Raw genomic sequence first — 24440 nt, forward strand, 5'->3', positions numbered from 1 at the left:
TTCAGCTTAAGATATTGAACATCTTTTCATCTGCCCATTTTCTACTTTGTGTGTCCTTTTCCACGACAAGTATGTTCAAATCTTTTGCCTATTTTTTTTAAGCTGGCTTGTTTGTTTTTTGGCTGCTGATTTTTTTTGTTATTGTTGTTGATTTTTGTGTTTTGTTTTTGAAACATTTTGGGGGGTGGGGCAGGGAGAGCACGAGCAAGAATACTCCCATCACTGGCTGACTCTCCAAATGCCCACAATGGCCTAGCCGAAAATGCAAGCCAGGAAATTATTCCAGGACTTCTACATGGGTAGCAAGAACTGAACCACTTGAGCCATCATCACTGCCTTCCAGGGTGTGCATGAGCAAGAAGCTGAATTCAAGAGCTGGATATGGACTTGAAAGCCAGGCACTCTGATGCAGGATGTGGGCACCGTAATCAGTGTCTTAACTGTTAGGCCCAACACTTGCCCCTGCTGCTGAGTTTTAAGAGCTCTTTATTCTGGGTACATGTCCTTTGTTCATTATATGATTTTCAGATTTTTTTTGTCTCCAGTTTTCCACATTTCAGTTAGATACCAGTTGTACATATATACTTTCCTTACACCTCGGATTCTGTTTAGGCTGGTCTAGACCACAGAATGATTCAATTTTAGTTTCTAAACTAGGGTGTTTCATATCTGAAAATAGCTCTGCCTTCTATTGGTTATAGTAGACTGCATACATCTACAAGTCACAATTTAGTCCTTTCCTATATTGCCTTAGAGAATATAACTTTATTTTTAAAAGCTATTTATACTAGTATAGGATCTTAAAGGGAACACTGCCTAAACACATGGCATCTACAACTGCTTTTACTTTGGCCATACATTCCTACAAGCATTGCCTGAGTGTAGGTATGGTCTTCACAGAAGAACAATTACAGGAGTCAAGTGACAGAATTTTGAGAACACTGCAGAAGTTGGTCTAAGTATGGGAGAGATTTCCCATACCACTGAATTATGTGGTATATAGATACCAAATCTCCTTGAAAAAGCATGATTTCCGAGATCAAAAACCACCTGCTGATGCTTATAGCAGAAATGCTGAAAATTAAACATTGCAAGTTTTATTGAAAGCCTGCTAGAAATTCCTGTCTGGGTCTATATAATAAGGCAGGAATATGGGACTGTCTTGAGCATTACCTTAAGAAAATCTAAAGTTAACAGAAACCATCCCTGAGAATTTGAAAATTATAATCTTATCTTCACCAAGTAACTGATTATCCAGAAACCTCACAGGAAATAGAATCCATCCCAGATGGTCTGTTAGAGCTACTCATAGATAACATGAAGGTTCAGGGAACAAGCAAGAGATGGTGAAGTAGCAAGAAACTAGCAGTACTTAGAAACCATTTCTGCTTTTAGGGTTGAGGGACAAGGAAAACAGAATGTCATGGAGGTCACTGAGAACTGGATAGCAGATGAGACGGAACCAGCCAGAGCTGTAGTGCTCATCAGAACATAGCATCAAAGCAAGAAGGAACAGAAAGAGAAGGCACACTCCTGCACTGCCTGCCTCCCTTCTCTTCCCCATCCTTTCTCTCCTAGGGATGCTTCCCTTTGCAGGAAGAAAGCCAGCCCAAAAACAAACCAGCAGAAGAACCAAGTAGAGGCAGTGAGTGAAGTGGGCTTTGCCTCTTCTTGAGGCAGAGAGAGACCACAGTGGGACCTTCAGGACGGGATGAGGGATGGCCAGCACAGGAGTAATCCAGTGACTCCTGATTCAGGTCTAAGAGGATATGTGCTCTCTGAGAGAGATAAAGTGAATGAGTAAGCAGACCATTCATTCCTTGATGGGTAATTACTGCTGGCCTTCTTGAGGCACAGGTGCTGCCCGTGTATGTGATACACATGGCTCTTATCCTCACAGAGCTTAGGGCACAGCAGGAGAGGCAAACAAGTAGGTGGACCAAGCAGAGATGAGGAAGAAGGTGTGATAAGATGTGTGCACTGGAGGCATCTAACCCAGAAATGAGAGGTCAGCAGGGCTTCTGGGAGGAAGTTACACCTAAACAGAAATGTGATTAGTAAGTATTAGGCACGTGAGGGAGTGGATGGCTGAAAGAGCTTCCTGAGTAACGGCTAGGTGATACTTTGGAGCTCAGTATACCTGGAGCCTTTCTTTAGGGTAGGCAATGACATGGGAATAGTGGAAATGGCTAAAATAAATCTAAAGAACTGAGCAAGGGTCTGTTCTCAAAATACCTTGTAAGTAATGCTAAGAAGCTGGGACGTTAAACTAAGAATAAGAATGAGACACTGAGATCTTAAGCAGTGTGGTCAGTTATTTTTGTGTGGGAATTCTACTATGTTGAGGGATACCCAGATAACTGGAAAAACTATTTCTGGTTGTATCTGTGGGGGTGTTTCTGAAAAAAATTAGAATTTGAATCAGTAGTCTGAATACAGAAGATCCACTGTCACCCGAGTGAGTGGGCATCATCAAATCCACAGAAGACCCCAATCAACCAAAGAGGTGGAGGAAGGGAGAATTCTTTTTTCTGGAAGTGGGACATCAATCTTTTGCCCTCAGATATCAGCACTCCTGGTATTCAAGTCTTTGGTCAAGCCAAGTCTTATACCTGCACCACTTCCATCCCTACCTTGGTTATCAGGCCTTTGTCCTTGAACTGAGTGACATCGTTGACTCCCTTGTTCTTCAGAGTTTTGGATTGGCACTGAATTACACCACTAGCTTTCCTGGTTCTCCACCTTAAAGACAGCACTATCTTGGTAGGTGCTAGTCTCTCTAATCACATGAACCAATTCCAATGATAAATTCCCTCTTATCTGTCTGTGCATGTCTAGAGATAGACATGAACATGTACATGGACATCAAATTAGTTCTATTTCTTGGGAGAACCCTGACTGAGACAAAGGCTAATGGCATAATAAGATTTTTTTTTAGACAGGCAGAGTTAGACAGTGAGAGAGAAAAACAGAGAGAAAGGACTTCCTTCCATTGGTTCACCCCCCAGTGGCCACTACAGCTAGTGCGCTGCACCAGTCTGAAGCCAGGAGCCAGGTGCCTCTTCCTGGTCACCCATGCGGGTGCAGGGGCCCAAGCACTTGGGCCATCTTCCACTGCCTTCCTGGGCCACAGCAGAGAACGGGACTGGAAGAGGAGCAATCGGGACTAGAACCCGATGCCCATATGGGATGCCGGCATCACAGGTGGAAGATTAACCAAGTGAGCCATGGCACCGGCATAATAAGATATTTTGCAAGCTCTTCCAGGTGTGGAGTATAGCTGGGCAAGGAACAAGAGTGGAGGGAGTTTTCAGAGACTGGCCTCTTTTCTTGTTGTGACGCTCTGGCCAAGTGTCTCAATCTTCATGTGCCTCAGTCCTCTCACCTGTTCAAGGATAATCAGATACCTCAGTGAATTGTTGCAATCAGTAGGTTGACATAAAAAGGCTCTGGCAACTATAAAAGACAATCATAATTGCAATTAATGCTGTGATAAAAAGAAAATGTGGCTGGTATTGTTATATTTTTCAAGGAAGTCTGCATAGTGTTCTGACCAGTTTTCCAAAGGCTGGAAAGAAAACAGAGAATGAGGACCACCGAAGCTTGCATGGTAAATGGAATGTGTTTATCCTCTTGCTGTTGAAATGGAGAGCCTAGCCTTTCAGCTATGTGGCACATGATCACCATCCAGTAAATGGGAATTGATGAATGACTGAGTAGGGCTTTGTTGTGTTTTGTTTTCATTTTTGCAAACTCTCTTATAACCACAAAGGGGAAAACTAAATTAACGCCATATGCCTGTAAAAATCCCTCTGACATCTTTTATTGTAATGGAAGATGACAATAGTTATCAGAGCAGAAGAAACATGCTTGGGTGAAAGCAAATGCCAAACACCTTTTGGGAAACAAAGCACCTCCTGCGACCTTTGCAGCTGTTCAGCTCCCCAAAGTACAGTAACCTGAAGTCTTCTAACAACATCTACCCAGGGTTTCCTCATGCTTTCAAGAGTGTGCCTCCTCCCTCTCCCTGAATTGTACAAGATTTTAAATGTCACAGTAATCATAATTTTCCCTAAGATGTCATAAAATATCATTGGAGCTTAATGGAGATGAACAAATTACCAAATTCAGATGTTAATGATGTATTATGTTGCAGGAATTAGATCTACTCCATAAGCTCTAAAGCTTATGAATTTTGTTAACACAAATAAGAAATAGAGTAGCAAAAGCTACTGTTTCTGTGGCTCTATCTTACATCCCACCCTGTTCCAAATACTTTACACTTACCATTCCATTTAATCCTGATAATCCTTTGTAGTAGGCATTATCATCCCCATTTAACACATAAGTTCAGGTAAATTCACTGACCTACACAATATCACATGACTTATAACTACATGAGTGTCCCCCACTCAAGCTATCTGTCCTTGACAAACTTACTTTACTGCTCTTAGTCTCATCTTCAGATTACATCCCTAACAAGAGTATGTCATTCATAAAATTGGGAATTACATTAAATAAATTATCTGTGGCAATTTGTGTTTCAGTGTCCACTATACAATAATCACTGTCAGAATTTTCTGGAGACCCGACAGGAGATACATATTTACATATTATGTGGATGTTGTATTATATATGCAAAGAGCTTTATCATAATTAATTGACTTACATAATTATAGAGACCAAAATATCCCTGGTCTGCCATTAGCAAGCTGTAGACACGAGGAGATACCTCAGTGAATTGTTGCAAGCAGTAGGTTGACATAAAAAGGCTCTGGCAACTATAAAAGACAATCATAATTGCAATTAATGCTGTGATAAAAAGAAAATGTGGCTGGTATTGTTATATTTTTCAAGGAAGTCTGCGTAGAGTTGGCGATAGAGTTACAGTGTGGTTCTGGAGGCTCAAGAACAAGGGGAGCCACATTCCAAACCAATGCCCCAGACCAAAAATGGTCAGGCAAAGAGAAATATTTCTTTCTAGATCTTTTATTCTATGTAGATTTTCAATGCATTGCATGAGACCCTCCACATTGGAGAGAATAGTCTGATTCACTCTACCAATTAGAGAGTGCAGTGGAGGATGGCCCAGGTGCTTGGGCCCTGCACCCCATGGGAGACCAGGAAAAGCACCTGGCTCCTGGCTCCTGCCTTAGGATCGGCGTGGTGCGCCGGCCGCGGCGGCCATTGGAGGGTGAACCAACGGCAAAGGAAGACCTTTCTCTCTGTCTCTCTCTCTCACTGTCCACTCTGCCTGTCAAAAAAAAATAAAAAAAAAAAAAAAAAAAAAAAAAAAAAGCACTCTCACAGACACACCCAGAAATATTTTATGAAATATCTGGGACTCTGGGACTCAGTCAAGCTGACACACAAAGTTAATCATTGCACTAAATGATGCAGTATCATTGCCATTTTTATTACTATAGGCCTAACACTGTATGTCTGTCTATCCTTTTCCACACTGACTCCAGACTAAACCAGTCATCAAAACAAGGCCAATGAAATCAAGGCTCAATATGTTATTTTTCTTCCAGTAGGATATTTTCCAACACCCTGTACATTTACTTCATGGCAAGTTATTTATTCATAGATACTGATCCCAAAGCGCTAAAAAAAAAAAAAGGCAAAAAATAAAATCTTGCAAGCCCTCCAGACTAGGCCTAGACCATGAACTAAAAGAAAGCAAATCCTTAGGCTGTAGGTATTACGCTAGACTATCATATATCAAAATAAATGTATACTTGTATATCCATACCACAAAATGTGCTGTTATTTTTCTTGACTCAAACCTCTATCAGTTAAAAGTTGCTCACTTTCTACTATCATGTTATTTTCCTTGACTCAAACCTGTATCAGTTACTAAGTTGCTCACTTTCTACCGTCACCACTATATCTGATGGTGTAGTCAAAAACAGCTAGTTGGAAATGCACACCTGTCATATCCTAGCCATGTTAGCTTGGGCCACATACTCATTTTTGAGCTTCAGATATTCTGTCTGCTGGGCATAACACCAACTTGGCAGAGCTGTTACGGAGTCTAGCTGTATGTCTGGTATTTAATAAGACTTCCATAAATGTGAGTTTCTTTCCAAGTCTCCAATCTCTACCTTGAAAAAGGAGAAAAGTAATCGTTCCCCAAATAGCCACTATTTGGGGATGACTGAAAGATGATATCAATTCTTTTCTGACTAAGGAGATAGCTAGAACTGAGACAACTGTAGGAATGATCAAGTTCACTGATAAAACCATATTCTACTGAGCCTCCTTGGGGATTTTAGCCTGAGAAAGTAGGTTTGGGTGAGGTTTCAGCCCCTGACCATGGCTCCACATTTTTTTTTAAATTTTACCTGCTGTATCTATGCTTTCTTCCATTTAAAATTTCATCTGTACCAAGGAATCCTCAGAAAATAATTGCAAACCAGTAATCAACTGTAGCTCCATATTAGAGATGAAGAAATGGACACTCTATAGGTAAGGCAACCAACTCTACACCAATTTGAGAAAGAATCAGAATTGGAAGCTAGGATCCTGAATTCCTAGGCTACTAAGCTTTCTGTTATACCTCACTATTACCAATATGGGAATAATAATAATATAGTGGGGAAAGAGAACCACCCTCATCTCAGACATGGCTCTGGTTTGCAATGAGAGGAGTTTCCCATAAAAAGACTCCAAACAGGAGGAGACACATTTCAACTATAACCCAGTGGTCATGGAGGCTACCACCTGCTCAGTTTAGCCTGTAGAAGTCCAATTCTTTCTTCTACATTCCCATTCCAAATCTCCTCCTCACATCATACCAACTGATACAAAACAATCCATTGTTTTTCTTTCTTTATAAAAGTTGAGTATATTCAAGTTTACTAAAGTAGGTGGAGGCGGAGCCATGGGTGTCACACTACTAAGTTCATAAGGTACTTCTACCTATCATATTTGTAGCTATGTTTCTTAATCCTCTCCTTCTTTTCCCTCTTCCTCTTTAATCTGATTGCCACAAAGAACTCCCAAATTCTATTTTGCAGAGTTATTTAGTTTTCCTCCCCTCTTTTGTATCTACAATGATGAAGATGCTCAGAAAATTTTAAAAACTTTTTTCATCAATAGCCCATCTTCTTAGAATGCAATTGTAGTCCTAGATATGTTTCAATTTAAGGTCTTTAAGGTGGCGAGTACCCCTGCCAACAATTAGGAGAGATACGAGATGGAAATAGAGATGTTACTACTTACAGGTTGTGAGGTCACATGGCATGCTTGGAGACCATGAACACATGGAAGTCAGAGAATGGAGAAAGAGAGTGTCACTGGCTTTGTTGGGTCCTCACATTATGCAAACAGGAGGTTAAAGCAAGTGGGCGTGAGTTCCTGGAAGTTACACTGACTGAGAAGCACTGTGGCACATTGGCGCAGTCCACACTGGATGTGAAGGTCAGCAGCGCTAGTCAAGTAGGCTGTATGTAGCTGTCCCTTAGGAAGGTGGTAACCAGGAAGTTGTATGAGGCAAATACCTGGACTGACCACACTGAGGAACTGGAAGGAAATGTAGAACTAGAAACTGTTAAGACTGACAATCCTTCTGATATGAGAAAGCTCACCGGACAATCAAAATGGATGCCAAGGCAAAATAAAATTGTAAGAAATCATTGCAAGATAGGAAAAAAATGTTTAATAAAACTTGAAATTAAATTGCATTCTATTATAGGAGAAAACAAACATTTCTATGATATAATCAGAAATTAGGAAAGTGGTCCTGAATTTTTCCTACTTAAAGTTCACATTGCGTTAAGAGTAATCTCACAATTCTTTTTGCCACCATCTTGCCCAGGCCCTGGACAGTCTTATTTTCATCTTAAGCTCACAGCCTAAGCTGTGAGGGAATGAATCCCCTTCCATAGGCAGCACACAGAGTGGGAAATTTCATTTTAAAGAAAATTATATAGGGGTGAGAATTTGGTGTAGCTGCAGGACGCTACTTGGGATGCCCACATCCCATATCAGCATGTCTGGGATCAAGTCCTGGCTGCACCCCCCCTATTTCAGCTTCCAGCTAATGTGCACCTAGGGAGTCAGCAGGAGATAATTCAATTAGTTAGGTCCCTGCCAACCATGAGGGAGATTGGGGTGGAGTTCCCAGCTCCTAGCTTCATTCTGACCCAGGCCTGGTTGAGTAACCCAACCAATGGCAGATATATGTCTCTTTCTATCTCTCTTTATCCTTCTTTCCCTTCCTTCCTTCCTTCCTTCCTTTCTTCCTTCCTTCCTTCCTTCCTTCCAAGATTTTATTTGAGCTGATCCGACACCAGGAGCCAGGAGCTTCTTCCAGGTCTCCCATGTGGGTGCATGGCCCAAGTGCTTAGACCATCCTCCACTGCTTTCCCAGGCCACACAGCAGAGAGCTGGATCTGAAGAGGAGCAGCTGGGACTAGAACCAGCCCCCATGTGGGATGCTGGTGCCACAGGTAGAGGATTAACCTACTTTGCCACAGTTCCGGCCCCTCTCTGTCTTTCAAACAAATAATATACATCAATAAAAATTTAAATATTCATTTAATATTTAAAGTAATATTTTAAAGAATGAAATATTGTTTTAAAAGATAATTAAATAGCTTCTGAAATGGTGGCCTAAGTAATTCCAACCAACATTCTCACTCAGCACAATTAGAAAATCTAGTCAATATTATATTGTAAGAATCCACTTAAAATCAATGAAGACTCATGGCTGGTGCTGTGGCTTAATGGGTAAAGCTGCCGCCTGCAGTACCAGCATCCCATATGGGTGCCTGTTTGAGTCCCGGCCTCTCTACTTCCGATCCAGCTCTCTGCTATGGCCTGGGAAAGCAGTAGAAGATGGTCCAAGTCCTAGGGTCCCTGCACCCATGTGGGAGACCTAGAGGAGGCTCCTGGCTCCCGGCTCCAGATCAGTGCATCTCAGGCCGTTGCGGCCAATTGGGGAGTGAACCATTGAATGGAAGACCTCTCTCTCTCTTTCTCTGTCTCTCCCCTCTCTGTGTAACTCTGGCTTTCAAATAAATAAATAAATCATTAAAAAAATCAATGAAGACTCTTCTCTGCAAAACAACTAAGAAATTATGAGACTAACATTTGATAGAAGATAGAAACTAGTAGAAGTTCAGCAAGAGCCTGTTGGCTGTCGGAGAGATGGCTAAGATTCTGCACTACTTAACAAGCATTTTGACAGATCCATTAGAGTTCAGAAGACAAAAATGGAAGTCCAGAGCCTACCAAAGAAATTACCAACAAACTCTTGCCCTCTAATGACTCAATATCCTATAAGTAAGTATAAAAGAGCCGGTGCCACGGCTCACTAGGCTAATCCTCCGCCTTGCGGCGCCGGCACACCGGGTTCTAGTCCCGGTTGGGGCACCAGATTCTGTCCCCGTTGCCCCTCTTCCAGGCCAGCTCTCTGCTGTGGCCAGGGAGTGCAGTGGAGGATGGCCCAAGTGCTTGGGCCCTGCACCCCATGGGAGACCAGCATAAGCACCTGACTCCTGCCATCGGATCAGCACGGTGCGCCGGCCGCAGCGCGCCGGCCGCGGCGGCCATTGGAGGGTGAACCAACAGCAAAAGGAAGACCTTTCTCTCTGTCTCTCTCTCTCACTGTCCACTCTGCCTGTCAAAAAAAAAAAAAAAAAAAAAGTAAGTATAAAAGGGAAGAAGAAAAACCTTTCTAGAAATTGGAGTGAAGATTCAAGTCATTTCAACTCCTGGACATGATCTCAGAATTATAGGGCCTCCAGCTTTCTTCTATCTGCAAACATAAATCCTGTTCTCTTTCCCTAATTTCTGTCATTTAATGTCAAACTCACAATCAAAGGGAATCAGGCCTATTTGAAAATAGGGTAAAGCCGGCACCGCGGCTCACTAGGCTAATCCTCCGCCTTGCAGTGCCGGCACACCGGGTTCTAGTCCCGGTTGGGGCGCCGGATTCTGTCCTGGTTGCCCCTCTTCCAGGCCAGCTCTCTGTTGTGGCCAGGGAGTGCAGTGGAGGATGGCCCAAGTGCTTGGGCCCTGCATCCCATGGGAGACCAGGATAAGCACCTGACTCCTGCCATCGGATCAGTGTGGTTCGCCGGCCGCAGCGCGCTGGCCGCGGAGGCCATTGGAGGGTGAACCAACGGCAAAGGAAGGCATTTCTCTCTGTCTCTCTCTCACACTGTTCACTCTGCCTGTCACAAAAAAAAAAAAAAAAAAAAAAGGGTAAGATACAAAAGGATAAAGAGAAAACACAAAGTAGAACAAGTATCTGAGTCCTAGCTAATAGAGTTGTTAGTTATAAACTTTAGGATAACAGTGCTTATGAGGAGATAAAAGACAAGATTCAGAATTTTGGCAGATAAATAGAAACTAAAAAAAAAGGGAATTTTTAAAACTAAAAAATCTATTAACCAAAATTAAGAATTCATGGATGTGTTTAACAGCAGTAAGACACAACTTAAAATAGAAAGAAGAAAATACCCAGAATTATACAAGAAGGAACAAAAGGATAAAAATGCAGAAGAAACTAAAAGGCATATGCAATAAGGTAAAAATGCTAATAAGTGGAATTAGACTGTCAGAGTGACAATAGAGGAAGAATGGGATAAAAAATATTTGAAGATATATTGGCTGAATTCTTCCCCAAACTGATGAAAGATATTAAACCATAAATTCAAGAATTCTTACAAACACCACATATGTTAAATATAAAGAAACTCACTCCCAGACACATCTTAATAGAACCACTATTAACCAAAAACAGAAAGAAAATATTTTTTAAAAGATAGGGAAAAAAAGATACTGGTACTATCTCAACATAAATAATGAAAGAAAAAGTAGAAATATTTCTATGAAGTACTGCCAACAAAAATTACTTGCCAGTTTACAATTCTATGTCCAGAAATAATAGCCTTCAGAAATGATGGCAAAATAAAAATATATTCAGGCAAAAATTCAAAGAATACAAAAGACTCATATTCAAGGATGTCTTTTAAAAAGAGAAGATATTCAATGTGGAAACTGAGAAGTGAAGGAAAAATAAACCTCAATAAAGGGAATACATATGTGATGAGAGTTGAATGACTATTGACTACAACAAGCAATGATGATTATGTCTCATAGAATGTGTAAACTTATTGATAGGCAGCAACAGAGTATAGGTCAAAAGGAGGGCAGAGTCCTTGCACTGTTCATAAAGAGGTAAAAGGAACCAAGTAACATTAGCCTTTGATAAATAATGATTGCATGCTATAATCTCTGTGTTTATATGAAAATCAGTCAGTTAAAAGAATGTCTTTGTTATTAAAAAATTTGCACTGAAATATGACAAAGTCATGGAGCGTTATATCTGCAATTTGCTTTCCAGTGGTTCAGAAAATTGTAGGGTATGTGTGTGTTTCATATGCACTTATGAATAGGAGCAACAGAACAAAAATGACGTTGTAATATGTTAGCAACTGAGGAATCTCATTAAAAGATATATGGGAATTTTTGTATTAAATTATTCCAAAATAAGAAATGAATGAAAAACGTTATGGCATGAACAATTTCCCATGGTATTAACTCTTCCCTACTTTCAAGGTCTTCGTAGTCAGAGACAGGAGTAGAAAAAGACATGCAAGAACTGGACAATGACGTTTGAGAACTAGGTGCTTTGGTATGGAAAGCATGTATTGTGTGTTCTGGGATCACAGAGACAGACCTAGGTCAGCCACTCAGGGCAGAAAGGTTCTTTAAGGAATTGAGGCTTGATCTGAACCCTATAGGAATTGACAATCTGGAGAAAAATGCAAAGATTGGCTGACCAGAGGGAACAGCATGTTTAAGGGCACAGGCGTATAAGCCCAGTGAGTAGGAGACCCACAAGTGGCTGTTCATAGCTGGGGCCCAGGATCTATTCATGGAGGATTCAGAGTACAAAGCAAACTAGACTTTGTCCAGAAGGTGATAGTACATAATAGGATACCGGATCTGAAGTGGACACTAAAAATTATCTAGGCCCACCCCATCCCATACATTCTCCATTAAATAGAGGCTTTTCTATTGTTGTGCAAGAATTTGTCTACATCTCTTACAACTTATAGATGAATTTATAGATAATCTATGAATTAAATAAGTAATGAGAGATAAACACCTTTAAATTGTGAACTTAAGTAGTTCTCAGGATAAAAACTATGTGATGAAAGAAAACTCTAGCTATATTTCAAGATAACATAAATACAGGAATAGAGGTTATAAGAATAGCTTCATTATGTATTAAGACTTCTATAACCAAATCAGAAGAAATTTCAAAAGATGAGGCATATAAGGAAAATATATCCTTTGATACCTCAAATTCTAAAGGATGATTGATATTTAGGTCAAAAGAACACTGAAGTGTTATAAGGAAACTGATTTGGACATAAAAAAAATTCCTAGTCTAGAGAAGAAGTAATAAAATGACAAAATCACTTTGTTGTGCTACATGATCTTTGGAAGCAGAAAAACCTGGAGAGGAATATGCAAAGTGCTTATGGTCATTTAGCCAAGAGCTTAACTTTCCCAAGGGCCAGTTGTCAATAAGGCTAAATGACAAATCGATATACCCTTATATAAGTCCCCAATAAGTATCACTTCCTTTCCTGTTTTTCTCCAATCATTTCTTTTCACTCCACAGCAAACATCCTCATTTTTACAAATGACAAAAAAAAAAGGAGCAAGACAATGTCCTCCAAAATTACCTTAAAAGACTTACACTAAAAAGAGTTCATTTCTCAAACCAAAATGTGCAAAGAAGCTAAGAAAGGTATCCATTTAAGTGAGCCTTAGAGGTTGAGGGGCTAAGGAATAATACACTGATGTCCAGAGCTGCAATATGCAGACAGAGTGTCTTGCAAATGTGTTCCAGACCTCTACTGAGTTTCTGCTTCCCTCAGGGAATGCACTGCCATCATTAATACAAAATGAATGGTGTGTTCTCCCTCCAGCTAGTTGCACAAAAAAGTAGGCAATGCAATACTGGAGGAGAGAATTAGGTGCAAAGTGAGTCCAGAGAAGCAGGGTGCCCAGGCATGTGAGAAACTTTGCCCAATAGATGACTTATCACATTAGAGGTGATCAAACTTCAGAAGGAACCAAGAAAACTCTATTATGCTGTTAGGGATATACACAGCCAAGAATGTGCTGAACTGCACTCCCCTTGGTTCTTGCCAAAAGAGCTGATGTGCTGTGCTGCTTATTATGATTAAAAAAAAAAAAGTAAGAAAGAAAAGAAAAACTCCAGGCTCTATGGAGCCCATTCTTAAAATGCCAGAGATCATGGCAAGTCTCCGATACTGTGACCAAGCTAAGCACGACTAGTTTCAGTGATGAATAATATATCATACTGCAGCTAGCCCCAATTCCTCTCTGTGTGGATTCAGGAAAATGCACAGTCGTTCCACTGGCAATCACCCGCCCAAGACTGTGAGGCTCTAATGAGAACACATCCAAATTCCCTCCAGATTAGGCTGCCAGGGGCCTAGAGGAAAAGGGAGGAGGGGGTGGCAGCAAGAGAGATAAAGCTCCAGCCCTCCGGAGTTGTCAATCAAGAATTTAAGGGGACTTAGACTAAAAGCACTGGGAGGAAATAAACTTTATAACCATCTTTAGGGCAAGCTGATATAAGAACTAGAGAGTAAAATTTTTGCTCTGGCAGAAGAGCCTAGGATTAAATCTAGCAACCCCAAGATTAAGTGTGCCAAATGCTGTGCTGAGCTCTATATGCATTATCTTATTCAATTTTGATGAATGCAATCAGTCCTATTATCATCTCCATTTTACAGACGAAAAAACTGAGGCTTTGAAGTTATGCAACTTAACCAAGACCCAATAGCAGTGTGTAGAAACCACAACTAGATGCTGCCTCCCCACTGAAGATAATCCATTGCCTAACAAGATGTTTAGCATACTGTAAGCCTTCAGTGGATGAAATAACTAATCAACTAATGTTGAAAAAGGCAGAATAAGGTCAGTACTGCATTACTAGAGACCTGGTGTTAATCAACTGTATAACTGTGGGCACATTGTTTACTATTTATGCATCACACTGTCCTCATTTGCAAAGAGAAGTTTAGGCTGGATGCTCCCTGGGTAATAGGACATGATGAATAAGTCCTGAGATGAGACAGCATTAAAATTAGCCATGCACCAGATGTAAATCAGAGTCCTCACTGAAACTCTGATGCAAGCTCCAGCTATCTGAAATCTACTGCTCTTTCCACAAAGCAAAGATGCATAGGGGCTGCAAAGACATGCACCTCTTCCTCTCCAGACGAGCCTTTGGATTGGCAGGAGAGGCACTGCCCTTAACAGAAGGGCCCTTTATCACAGTTGCATTCCATTCTCAGTGATCAGATTATCCCATTTGTCTCAGTCAAAAGCACTGTGGCCACATATGATTTTAAAAGACCCTCTTTTTTCTCAGTCTGATGACTCTTTTTGGGCAGTTGAAATGCAGAGATCTTTCCCACCAATGACCACATAATGACAGGAAAAATCTGTTCCAAGTGCTTACAGCAAAATTATGATCCTGAATACTTTCAGACATTCCTTTTGCTTCCTCTACAAGAAACAAAATTCTTTCTTTTAAAAGGCACTGGCCGGCGCCGCAGCTCACTAGGCTAATCCTCCGCCTTGCGGTGCCAGCACACCAGGTTCTAGTCCCGGTCGGGGCGCCGGATTCTGTCCCGGCTGCCCCTCTTCCAGGCCAGCTCTCTGTTGTGGCCAGGGAGTGCAGTGGAGGATGGCCCAAGTCCTTGGGCCCTACACCCGCATGGGAGACCAGGAGAAGCACCTGGCTCCTGGCTTTGGATCAGCGCAATGCGGCCATTGGAGGGTGAACCAATGGCAAGAAGGAAGACCTTTCCCTCTGTCTCTCTCTCTCACTGTCCACTCTGTCTGTCAAAAAAAAAAAAAAAAAAAGTTGGATTTCCTGAAAGTCCAAATGCATTTGCATCATAGCTTACTCAAAGTCTTAACCCAGTTCCTACCAATGGATGAAAGGATCAACCCTTCCATCAACAAGCTGCTACAGGAAACAGGTCGATCATCACTGCCCTAGATCTGAGGGATACAGCAAGGCCATGTTCAAGTTACGTGCCCTAGTTGGAAAGGTACAGATTAGCATACAGGGTTGAAGGCTGAATTATAAAGTGAATCCTGTTGAAAATAAATCTCATGAGGAATTAAATTCAGAATACCACTCTTTGGTTTTGTCCACTTCTGTGTCCCTATTCAAAGTTTTTCCTCAAAGAACATGACAAAGAGAAAATGTAGGATTCTTCCATGTGCTACATAGGCAGTGTAATTCAGTGGAAAACAAGACTGTGAATTAAAGTAAGCTTGGGTAAGAAACCTAGCTGGTTTTTTTTTTCCTTTAATTTTTATTTAGTGTGTATATATATATATATGTAAACTAAAGGACAGTGAAACAGAGAGAAAAATGAGAAGAAGGATCTCCCCTTGGCTGGTTCACTCCCCAAATGCCCTCCAGAGCCAGGGCTGGGCCAGATCAAAATCAGGAACCTGGAACTCAACCCAGGTCTCCCAAGTGAGTTGCAGGGACCCAAGTACTGAGCCATCACTTGTTCATCCTGTGCATTAGCTGAAGCTGGGTCAAAAGTGTAGTAGTTAGAACTCAAACCTGGCATTCCAATGAGTGATACTACACCAAACAGCCACCCCTAGTAGCTCTTTGACCCTGGTCATACCACTTACTCTTCTAAGCATTATTTTCCTCTCTAGAAGAGTGGAGATGAATGGTCAGCGCCGCGGCTCAATAGGCTAATCCTCCGCCTAGTGGCGTCGGCACCCCGGGTTCTAGTCCCGGTCGGGGCACTGGATTCTGTCCCGGTTGCCCCTCTTCCAGGCCAGCTCTCTGCTGTGGCCCGGGAAGGCAGTGGAGGATGGCCCAGGTGCTTGGGCCCTGCATCCCATGGGAGACCAGGAGAAGCACCTGACTCCTGCCATCGGATCAGCGCGGTGCGCCGGCCGTGGCGGCCATTGCAAGGTGAACCAACGGCAAAGGAAGACCTTTCTCTCTCTGTCTCTCTCTCTCACTGTCCACTCTGCCTGTCCAAAAAAAAAAAAAAAGAGTGGAGATGACTAATATTTATATATTGTTAAAATAGGCGTGCAGTAAGAATTTCTCTCCTTTCCTCTAGGCAATGGGCCATTAGAGAAAAGGAACTGATAAGGAAGCTTCCTAAACTGGAAAGAAATTGGCCATATTTCTAACTGAGGATGTTTTACTACTGAGATATATTGGTTTTAGAAAATGCCAGCAAAGGTAGGAATCCCCCAGAATTGGAATTTTCATTGAATCATTCGTTTTATTTTTTCTGTTCATATTTATGCGGTACTATGTAATGTTTCCTTATATGTATACATAATATAATATCCAATCAGGGTGAATATATTTATCCTTTAAAGCACAGTGTTTCTTTGTAGTGAAAGCATCCTAAATCCCATCTTCTAGGTTTTCTAAAAGAGAGAAATGCATATTAATTAGCATTATCTATAGCCATCCTACTTTGTAGTAGAACCCCAGATTAGTGATGCTGAGCATTTTTTTTTCATGTACGTGTTGGTCATTTTTATGTCTTCCTTTGAGAAATGTTGATTTAGGTCTACACATTTGTAAATTGGGTTATATATGGGTTTTTGGCTATTGTCTGAATTCCTTCTGTCTTCTCAATATTAAACCTATCTCAATTGTATAGCCTGCAAATATTTTCTCCATTCTGTAGGTTCATTCTTCACTCTGTTAGTTGTTTCCTTTGCTTTGCAAAAGCTCATTAGTTTGATGAAATTCCATTTGCTTGTTTTTCCTTTTATTTCCTGTGGTTTTAGGGTCAGATCTAGAAAATCCTTGCCCATTCCAAAATCCCGAAGTTTTTTTCATATGCTTTCTTCCATTAGTTTCAAAGTTCTAGATCTTGTATTTAGGTCGTTAATCCATTTTTTAAAGTTTCTTTTTGTACATGGTGAGAGATAGAGATCTAGTTTCATTCTTCTGCCTGTAGATATCTAGTTTTCCCATAAAAAGACTGGGGAAAAAGGCTGTCCTTTTTGCAATATATGTTCTTAACACCTTTGTCAAAGATCACATGGATGTGGATGTGTGGTTTGCTTCTGGGATCTCTATTCTGTTCCACTGACCTATGGATCTGTCCTTATGCCAATACTATCCTGTTTTCATCACTGTTGCTTTGTAATATATTTTAACAATAGGTAGTGTAATGCCTCCTACTTGTTCTTTTTGCTGAAGACTTGTCTAGTCACTGTGTTTTGTGGTTCCATAAAAATTCTAGTGATGTTTTTTCCTAGTTCTGTGAAAACTGTCACTGAGATTTTAATGGGGATTGCACTAAATTGGTAAGTCACTCTGGGTAGAATGCATGTTTTAACAATATTGAGTCTTCCAATCCATAAACAAGGGGTGTCTTTCCATTTGTTTGCGTCCTCTGCAATGTCTTTCATCAATTATTTATAGTTTTCTTTTTAGAGTGCCTTCATCCCCTTGGTTAAATTCATTCCCAGGTATTTTATTTATTATTTTTGTAGATAGTGGAATTGTGATTGCTTTCTTGATTTCTTTTTCAGATAATTCACTACTGGTATACAACAAGGCTACTGATTTTTGTACATTGACTTTGTATCCTGCAATTTTGCTGAATTTGTTTATTAGTTCTAACATTTGTTGGAGTCTTTGGGGTTTTATTTATATATATGTGTGTATGTATATATATAATGTATGTATGTATACATAATGTATATATGTATAATATGTATGTATGTATGTATATGATCACGTCATCTGCAAACAGTGAGAATTTGACTTCCTCCCTTCCAGTGTGGACGCTCTTTATTTCTTTCTCTTGCCCAATTGCTCCACCCAGGACTTCCAGTACTGTGATGAGTAACAGTGGTGAGAAAGGACCTTTCCTTTCCTTTCCTTGACTAGCATAGCAAAGGGTTAATCAATTTTGCTTATCTTTTCAAAGAACCAACTCTTCATTTTTTTGATTTTTTTGTAATTTTTTAGTTTCTTTTCTTTTTTAAAAATATTTATTTATTTGAAAAGAAGAAGAGCTATAAACGGAGAGAAGGAGAGACAGAGAGATGTCTTCCATCCACTGGCTCACTACCTAAATGGCTACAATGGCCAGAGCAGGGCCGATCTGAAGACAGGAGCCAGGAGCTTCTTTTGGGTCTCTCCCACATGGGTGCCAGGGATCAAGCACTTGGGCCATCTTCTACTGCTTTTCCAGGCCATAACAGAAAGCTATATCGGAAGAGGAGCAGCTGGGACACGAACCAGCACCCATGTAGGATGCCAGCGCCACAGGTGGAAGCCTAGCCTACTATGCCACAGTGCTGGCCCTGTATTTTTTAGTTTCTATGTCATTTGTGCTCTGAGTTTTATTATTTCTTTCCCTCTGCCAAGTTTGGGTTTGATTTGTTCTTGTTTTTTCTATAATGCAATGACAAGTTGTTTGAGATCATTCTGCTTTGTTTGGTTTTTTTGGATGCAAGCTATAGCCTTCCCTCTTAGTGCTATTTTTGCTCTATTTACTATGTTGTATGTTGTGTTTCCATTTTCATTTGCTTCAAGAAATTTTTAAATTTCCTGATTCACTGATTATTCAGGAGTAAACTGTTTAACTTCTGCATATTTGTGTAATTTCATTTTTCCTTTTATTGATTTATTTAAAAGATTTATTTATTTATTTGGAAGGCAGATTTTCAGAGAGAGAGAGAGTGAAAGAGGTCTTCCACCTGCTGGTTCACTCCCGAATTGGCCACATTGGATTGGCTGTGCAAATCTGAAGCCAGGAGCCAGGAGCTTCCTCCAGGTCTCCCACATGGGTGCAGAGGCCAAGGGCTTGGGCCATCTTCTGCTTTCCCAGGCCATAGCTGAGAGCTGGATCAAAAGTGGAACAGCCAGGACTCAAACTGGCACCCATATGGGATGCCAGCATTGCAGACAGTGGCTTTACCCACTAAGCCAGAGTGCAGGCCCCAGTCTATTGATATTTAAAGTAATTATTTATGGGTAAGGTCTTACTGTAGCTATTTTGATAGTTGTTTTGTATTTTTATTGTAGTTCCTATCTTTCATCCTCCTTCTCTTATCATCATCATTTGTAGATATATGGTTTTCTCTAGTGGTATATTTTGATTCCTTGTTATTCATTTTAGTAAGTCTATTATAGTTTCTTACTTTGTGATTACAATGAGTCTTACAAAAATCTTAATTTGGTTATTAACAAGTGACTTAAAAATTATAACAACACTCATTATAAAGGCAGAGAAAGAGAAAAACAAAACGCAGAGATAAGAAATCCCAACAAAAAAATCTACATTTGTGTTCCATTCCTCACCACATTTTCAAGTTTTTATTATTATTTTTGAGCTATATCAATATTGCCTATCTTTTAATATTTTAATGTATTGACTATAGTTCTTATTCTTCATATTAAAATATAAATGGTTTATCAATCATCTTTATAATTAGAGCATTCTGAATTTGTATAGTTATTCTTACCAGTGAGTTTTTTTTAAAGATTTATTTATCCATTTGCAAGTCAGAGTTACAGAGAGGAGAGGCAGAGAGAGAGACAGAGAGAGACAGAGAGAGACAGAGTCCTCCATCCGTTGGTTCACTCCCCAATTGGCCGCAACGGCCGGAGCTGCGCTGATCCGAAGCCAGGAGCCAGGAGCTTCCTCCGGGTCTCCCACATGGGTGCAGGGGCCCGAGGACTTGGGGCATCTTCTACTGCTTTCCCAGGCCACAGCAGAGAGCTGGATCGGAAGTGGAGCAGTCGGGACTAGAACTGGAGCCCACATGGGATGCCAGCGCTTCAGGCCAGGGCGTTAGCACACAGCGCCGAACCCGACCAGTGAGTTTTCTACCTTCTGATATTTTCTTCTTACTTATTAGCATCTATTTCTTTGAGTTTGAAGAACTCCCTTTAACATTTCTTGTAACATAGGTCTGGTGGTGATCAATTCTCTCAGCTTTTGTTTGTCTGGAATTAGCTAGCTCTCCCCCATATCTGGAAGATAGCTTTACTGCATACTGTATTCTTGGCTGATAGTTTTTTTTTTTCCTTCAGTACTGTAATAGTCTAATCCCTCTGCCTCCTGGCCTGTGAGATTCCTGCTAAGAAGTCTTCAGTCAGGCAAATGGTGACCCTTTTAAATGTGATTTACTTTTTATTTTGTAGCTTTGAGAATCCTCTGTATATTTAAACTTGGGGAGCTTGACTATAATATTCCTTGGGGGAGATTTGGTTGGGTAGAATCTGACCATGGGCCTTCCTATGCTTGGATAGCTGTGTTTTTCTCTAGGTTTGCAAAGTTTTCTGTCACTATTTCTTTGAATATGTTTTCTTTTTGGCATTCTCAAGTCCCTCTTGAATCTCAGTAACTCAAACATTTGCTCTTTTCATGTATTCTGCATTTCCTGTAAGTTTGCTTCATTCTTTTTTTTTCTTCTGCAATGGTGTATTTTCAAATAGCCTGTCTTCAAACACACTGATTCTTCTGTGTGATTTATTCTGCTAGTGATGCCTTCTGTTTCATTTTTAATTTCACTTAGTGTAATTACTAATTATTTACTTTTACTATTTAATTTTACTTGGTGTAATTAGTGTAATTGTCAGTTGAAGAATTTCTGCTTGAATTTTAAAAATTACTTCTATCTCTCTATCAAATCTGTTAGAATATTGAATTGTTTCTCTATGTTCTCTTGAATTTCATTGTGTTTCCTTAAAACAGGTATTTTTAAATCTTCATCTGAGCATGTGGAAAATTTAATTCCTACATTGTTGGTTTATGACACCTCATATTGCTCATTGTTCCCTAACAATTCTTGATGGTTGTTGGTGTAAACGTTATCTGCACATTGAAAGATTCGTTGTAGTAACTTGGCTTCAAACATGTCTATTGTTATAGAAATGGTAAGCAGTCTATTTTCTCTGAGCCTATGGATGGTTACAGTATTCCAGCACTGGCTATCACCTTCTGTCACAGTTGACCCCAGGTCTACTGTTGTTATAGTTTTACTAACTGAGTCTTAAAATACTACCCAAACTCAAATTTGTCCTAAGTCTGCAGTTGATGTGTTGTTCAGTGCGAACTGGGCAAGTGCCTAAAAGTGGGTGGTCTGTCCCTGTAAGTCTCTTCCTGGGCCTGTGGTAGGCTCAGACTTCTTGCTCTGTGTCCATGAATGTCATGAGGCTAGATCACCCCCAGAGCCCTCAGCCCACCAACGCCAGGGCAGCCCAGGGGTTCTAGCAAAAGTTACCTGGCTGTGGTCTCTGCCGCTACAGAGGGCTCACTGCCTGCTGCCCTACAAATCAATCACTGGTGATACTGGCTGGAGTGCAGGACTGACTGCTCAAGGAGAACCTGGAACTCTGCTGAGTGCTACAGCGGTTTCTATCTACAGTACTGGCTCAGGACAGTGACCACTGGGATCTGCTCAATGCTGAGTTTTATCAGCCCAGCACTGAGTACCAAACCGATCCTGTGATTCCTTGCTCTTTTCCCAAAATTATAGGACGGATGATAGAGGCAGCCCCTCAGTTAGTCACACGGGCCCTAATTGCATCACGCCTGGTCTCAGACTCACCAGGCCCTGTGCATTCTCAAGAGCGTGCACACCATAACAAAACACATCGGTATCTCCAGGGTACAGATTTTCCTCTGCCTTATACTAGGTCAGGTCTGGAGACTATCCATACATACTTGGCTCAGAATAGAAACCTTTAGGATCTGCCCAGCGATGGACTTTATCAGCCTAATACTGAGTCCCAAGACATGGTCCTATGGCCCACCCAGTCACAAGTCCCTACAAAGTTCCATGGTTGTCCACTAAAGCCACCAGAGGCTCTCACCAAAATCCGTCCAACCTCTCAGAATGCAGATCTCTGCCTGCTACCAGACTAGACTTAAGGCCCAGTCGATGAGCACTGGCTGGGTGGTGGAGGCCTTTGGCCTTTTTCCTGTGCTTAGACTCAGTACAGTAGGCCTGGCTCTGAGCTCCAAGGTCTGGTCCTAAGCTACCTCTCCTGGCTCCCCAGACTGGCTGCAGTTCTGCTTTGTGCCAGCAGTTAGAAGAAGGGGTGGCAGAGAATCCCTGGCTGTGGAGGCTCCAGATATTCACTCCCTAGTTAGGGCCCTGGGGGCCAGGGTAGGGAGGCTTGGTCAGAATGAGTTTTTCAGAGTGGGCCTGGCACTGAGGCTCAGTTCACTCTCCCACTCGTAAGTGTAAGGGAGGCATCTCTCCACACTGTGCTCCTTGAGGCTTGGGGAGGGCTGACACCTGCAATTCTTTCCTTCTTGCTCTCTTCAGTATTACTTTTCTTATGATTATAACAAGATGAGGCACTGGGCTCTCACCTATCTTCTGCAGCTCTTTATGAAGGTGACGTGGTGTTTGTATAACTGTTCACAAGAGTGTCTCTGCACAGAGATGGTCGCTGGCGCCTCTTACTCAGCCGCCATCTTGGTTCCCAGCCCCTGAATCATTCATTTTAATTTTCTACATATTTACTGAGCACTGGCTGTGTGAAAGGCATGTTCTGTGCCTTAAGGAGATGAGGAGGAACAGGACAGACTATCCCTGCCCTTAGAGAGTTCTCGAGTCATCAGGAAAGGCATACGTGCAGGTGTGGTGTGCATTTTTGAAAGATGCCAGGGGAGCCTATGGGAACTCATGTGCTAATCCACATTGTCAAGGATGGCCTTACGCAAGAAAGCGCCACTGGTGCTGAGAATGGATGACTAAGGATAAAGTGGTAGATTTTATATTTCACATCACTGCTCCAATTCCACAGATATTTCTTGCATGCCTACTATGTGTACAACCCTGGTGGAGGGGGATGCGGTGAGAAGGGTCTTTGTTTTCCCAAGGCCTCAAAACCCACAGAAGAGAAACAAAATAAATTGCAGAGGTACCAAATACTATCATAAATAAAGGGCTTTGGAAGCAGGAGGGAATGGTGGCTCTCCTTGCAAGGGGAAATCAAAAGCACGCCAAGGAGGAGATCCAGCAGTGCCGTTTGGGTGGCAATTTGCATGCTACCCCCTGAGCTCTTACGCTGTGAATATAAGTGATGCCTGCAGTGCCAGCTGGTATTGTTAACAACTTGAGGCATTAATGTAATACAGTGATGCCCTCAGAAGATAAACAGAGCTGATAAAAAAATTAACGTGTTCAAAAATAAATGCATCATCTGCTGACTGGCTCACATCTCCTTCAAACACGGTAAGGTTTACTCGGAGCTAGAAAGAAAGAATGCAGCTGTAAAACTAAACTCCTGAGTGATACCCGAGGCAAGATCAGTGTCCTCTCCCCAGGGTCATGCGCTGAACACTGGACAGCTTTCCTTACCAGGATCCTTTCTAGTTTTCAAAGTACCTTCATGTAAAAATTTCACTCATTCTTCCCAACAAGCCCTAAAAGCAGGGAGTACAGATATTTTATTCCCACTGTACAGATGAGGAAGGTTAGACTCAAGGAGACCAGACTACTTCTGGAGTTGTGAGGCTGGGAAGTAATGAAGGGACTATTGGAACCCAAATCTTCTGATTTTTTCTGATCTTCTAATGTCCCAGGGAAACAGGCCAGTGCTTCTCAAACTGTAATATACCTATGAGCCACTTGGGAGTCAAACTGCAGAACTGGGAACAGGTGTTCGGCACAGCAGTTAAGATGACACTTGGAACGCCCACATTCCATATGGGAGTGACTGAGTTTAAGTCCCAACTCTGCTTCCTATTCCAGCTTCCTGTTAATGTACTCTCTGGGAAGCAGAGATGCAGGTGATGGGAACAGGTGATGGCTCAAGTATTCGAGTCCTTTCCACCTACTTGAGAGACTCACATTGACTTCCAGGCTCCTGGCTTCAAACTCACCCAACCTTGGCTGTTTTAGACTTTTGGGAAGTGAATCAGTATATAGAAGATATCTGTCTGCCTGCCTTTCTCTGTCTCTATGCCTTTCAAATAAATAAAATTTCTTTAAAAGTAATAGAGAATCAGATTCTTAAGCCTGGAGTGGGATCTGAGATTATGCATGTCCAGCTAGCTTTGTGATGTCAGTGCTACTGGAGATGGGGCATTCTTCATAAGGAAAGGTAATCATAGTCTGTAGTTCCCTGAAAAACATCATTTTGAATGGTATTGACAATGAATGATCCTTTGAACTTTTTCAAAATAACAGATGATAGGCCCTCAGCAACTTTTGCCTAACCAGTACCTATTTTCCTTTGCCATTTCTGGGGCCATGGAAGCCTTCTGTTATAACATACCTATATTAGTCCTCTATCTTGTCTTGGTCTCTTCCAGGTTTCTTCTGAGTGTCTCAGTATCTGACTCACTCTCTCTCTCTCTCTCTCTCTCTCTCTCCCTCTCCCC

The 24440-nt window shown here is 41.4% G+C and overlaps 1 protein-coding gene across 2 annotated transcripts in view; it reads left to right on the forward strand.

The window, feature by feature from the left end:
• The window catches only part of STXBP4 (syntaxin binding protein 4), a 222494-nt gene extending 205571 nt beyond the window's left edge, over positions 1 to 16923 (forward strand). The window contains exons 18-19 of one of the 2 annotated variants that reach the window (XR_011383518.1): positions 13797 to 13980; positions 16176 to 16259. Coding sequence is in view for 1 of the 2 variants with exons in the window: in XM_070060907.1 (XP_069917008.1) it covers positions 16176 to 16248 (73 nt within the window). In the remaining variant the exon portion in view is untranslated. Of the gene's footprint in view, positions 1 to 13796; positions 13981 to 16175 lie in introns of both variants that reach the window. The other variant, XM_070060907.1, reaches the window with a different exon arrangement.
• Positions 16924 to 24440: the final 7517 nt, after the last annotated feature.

Source organism: Oryctolagus cuniculus, chromosome 17, assembly GCF_964237555.1.
Source record: "Oryctolagus cuniculus chromosome 17, mOryCun1.1, whole genome shotgun sequence".
NCBI classification, from domain to species: Eukaryota; Metazoa; Chordata; class Mammalia; order Lagomorpha; family Leporidae; genus Oryctolagus; species Oryctolagus cuniculus.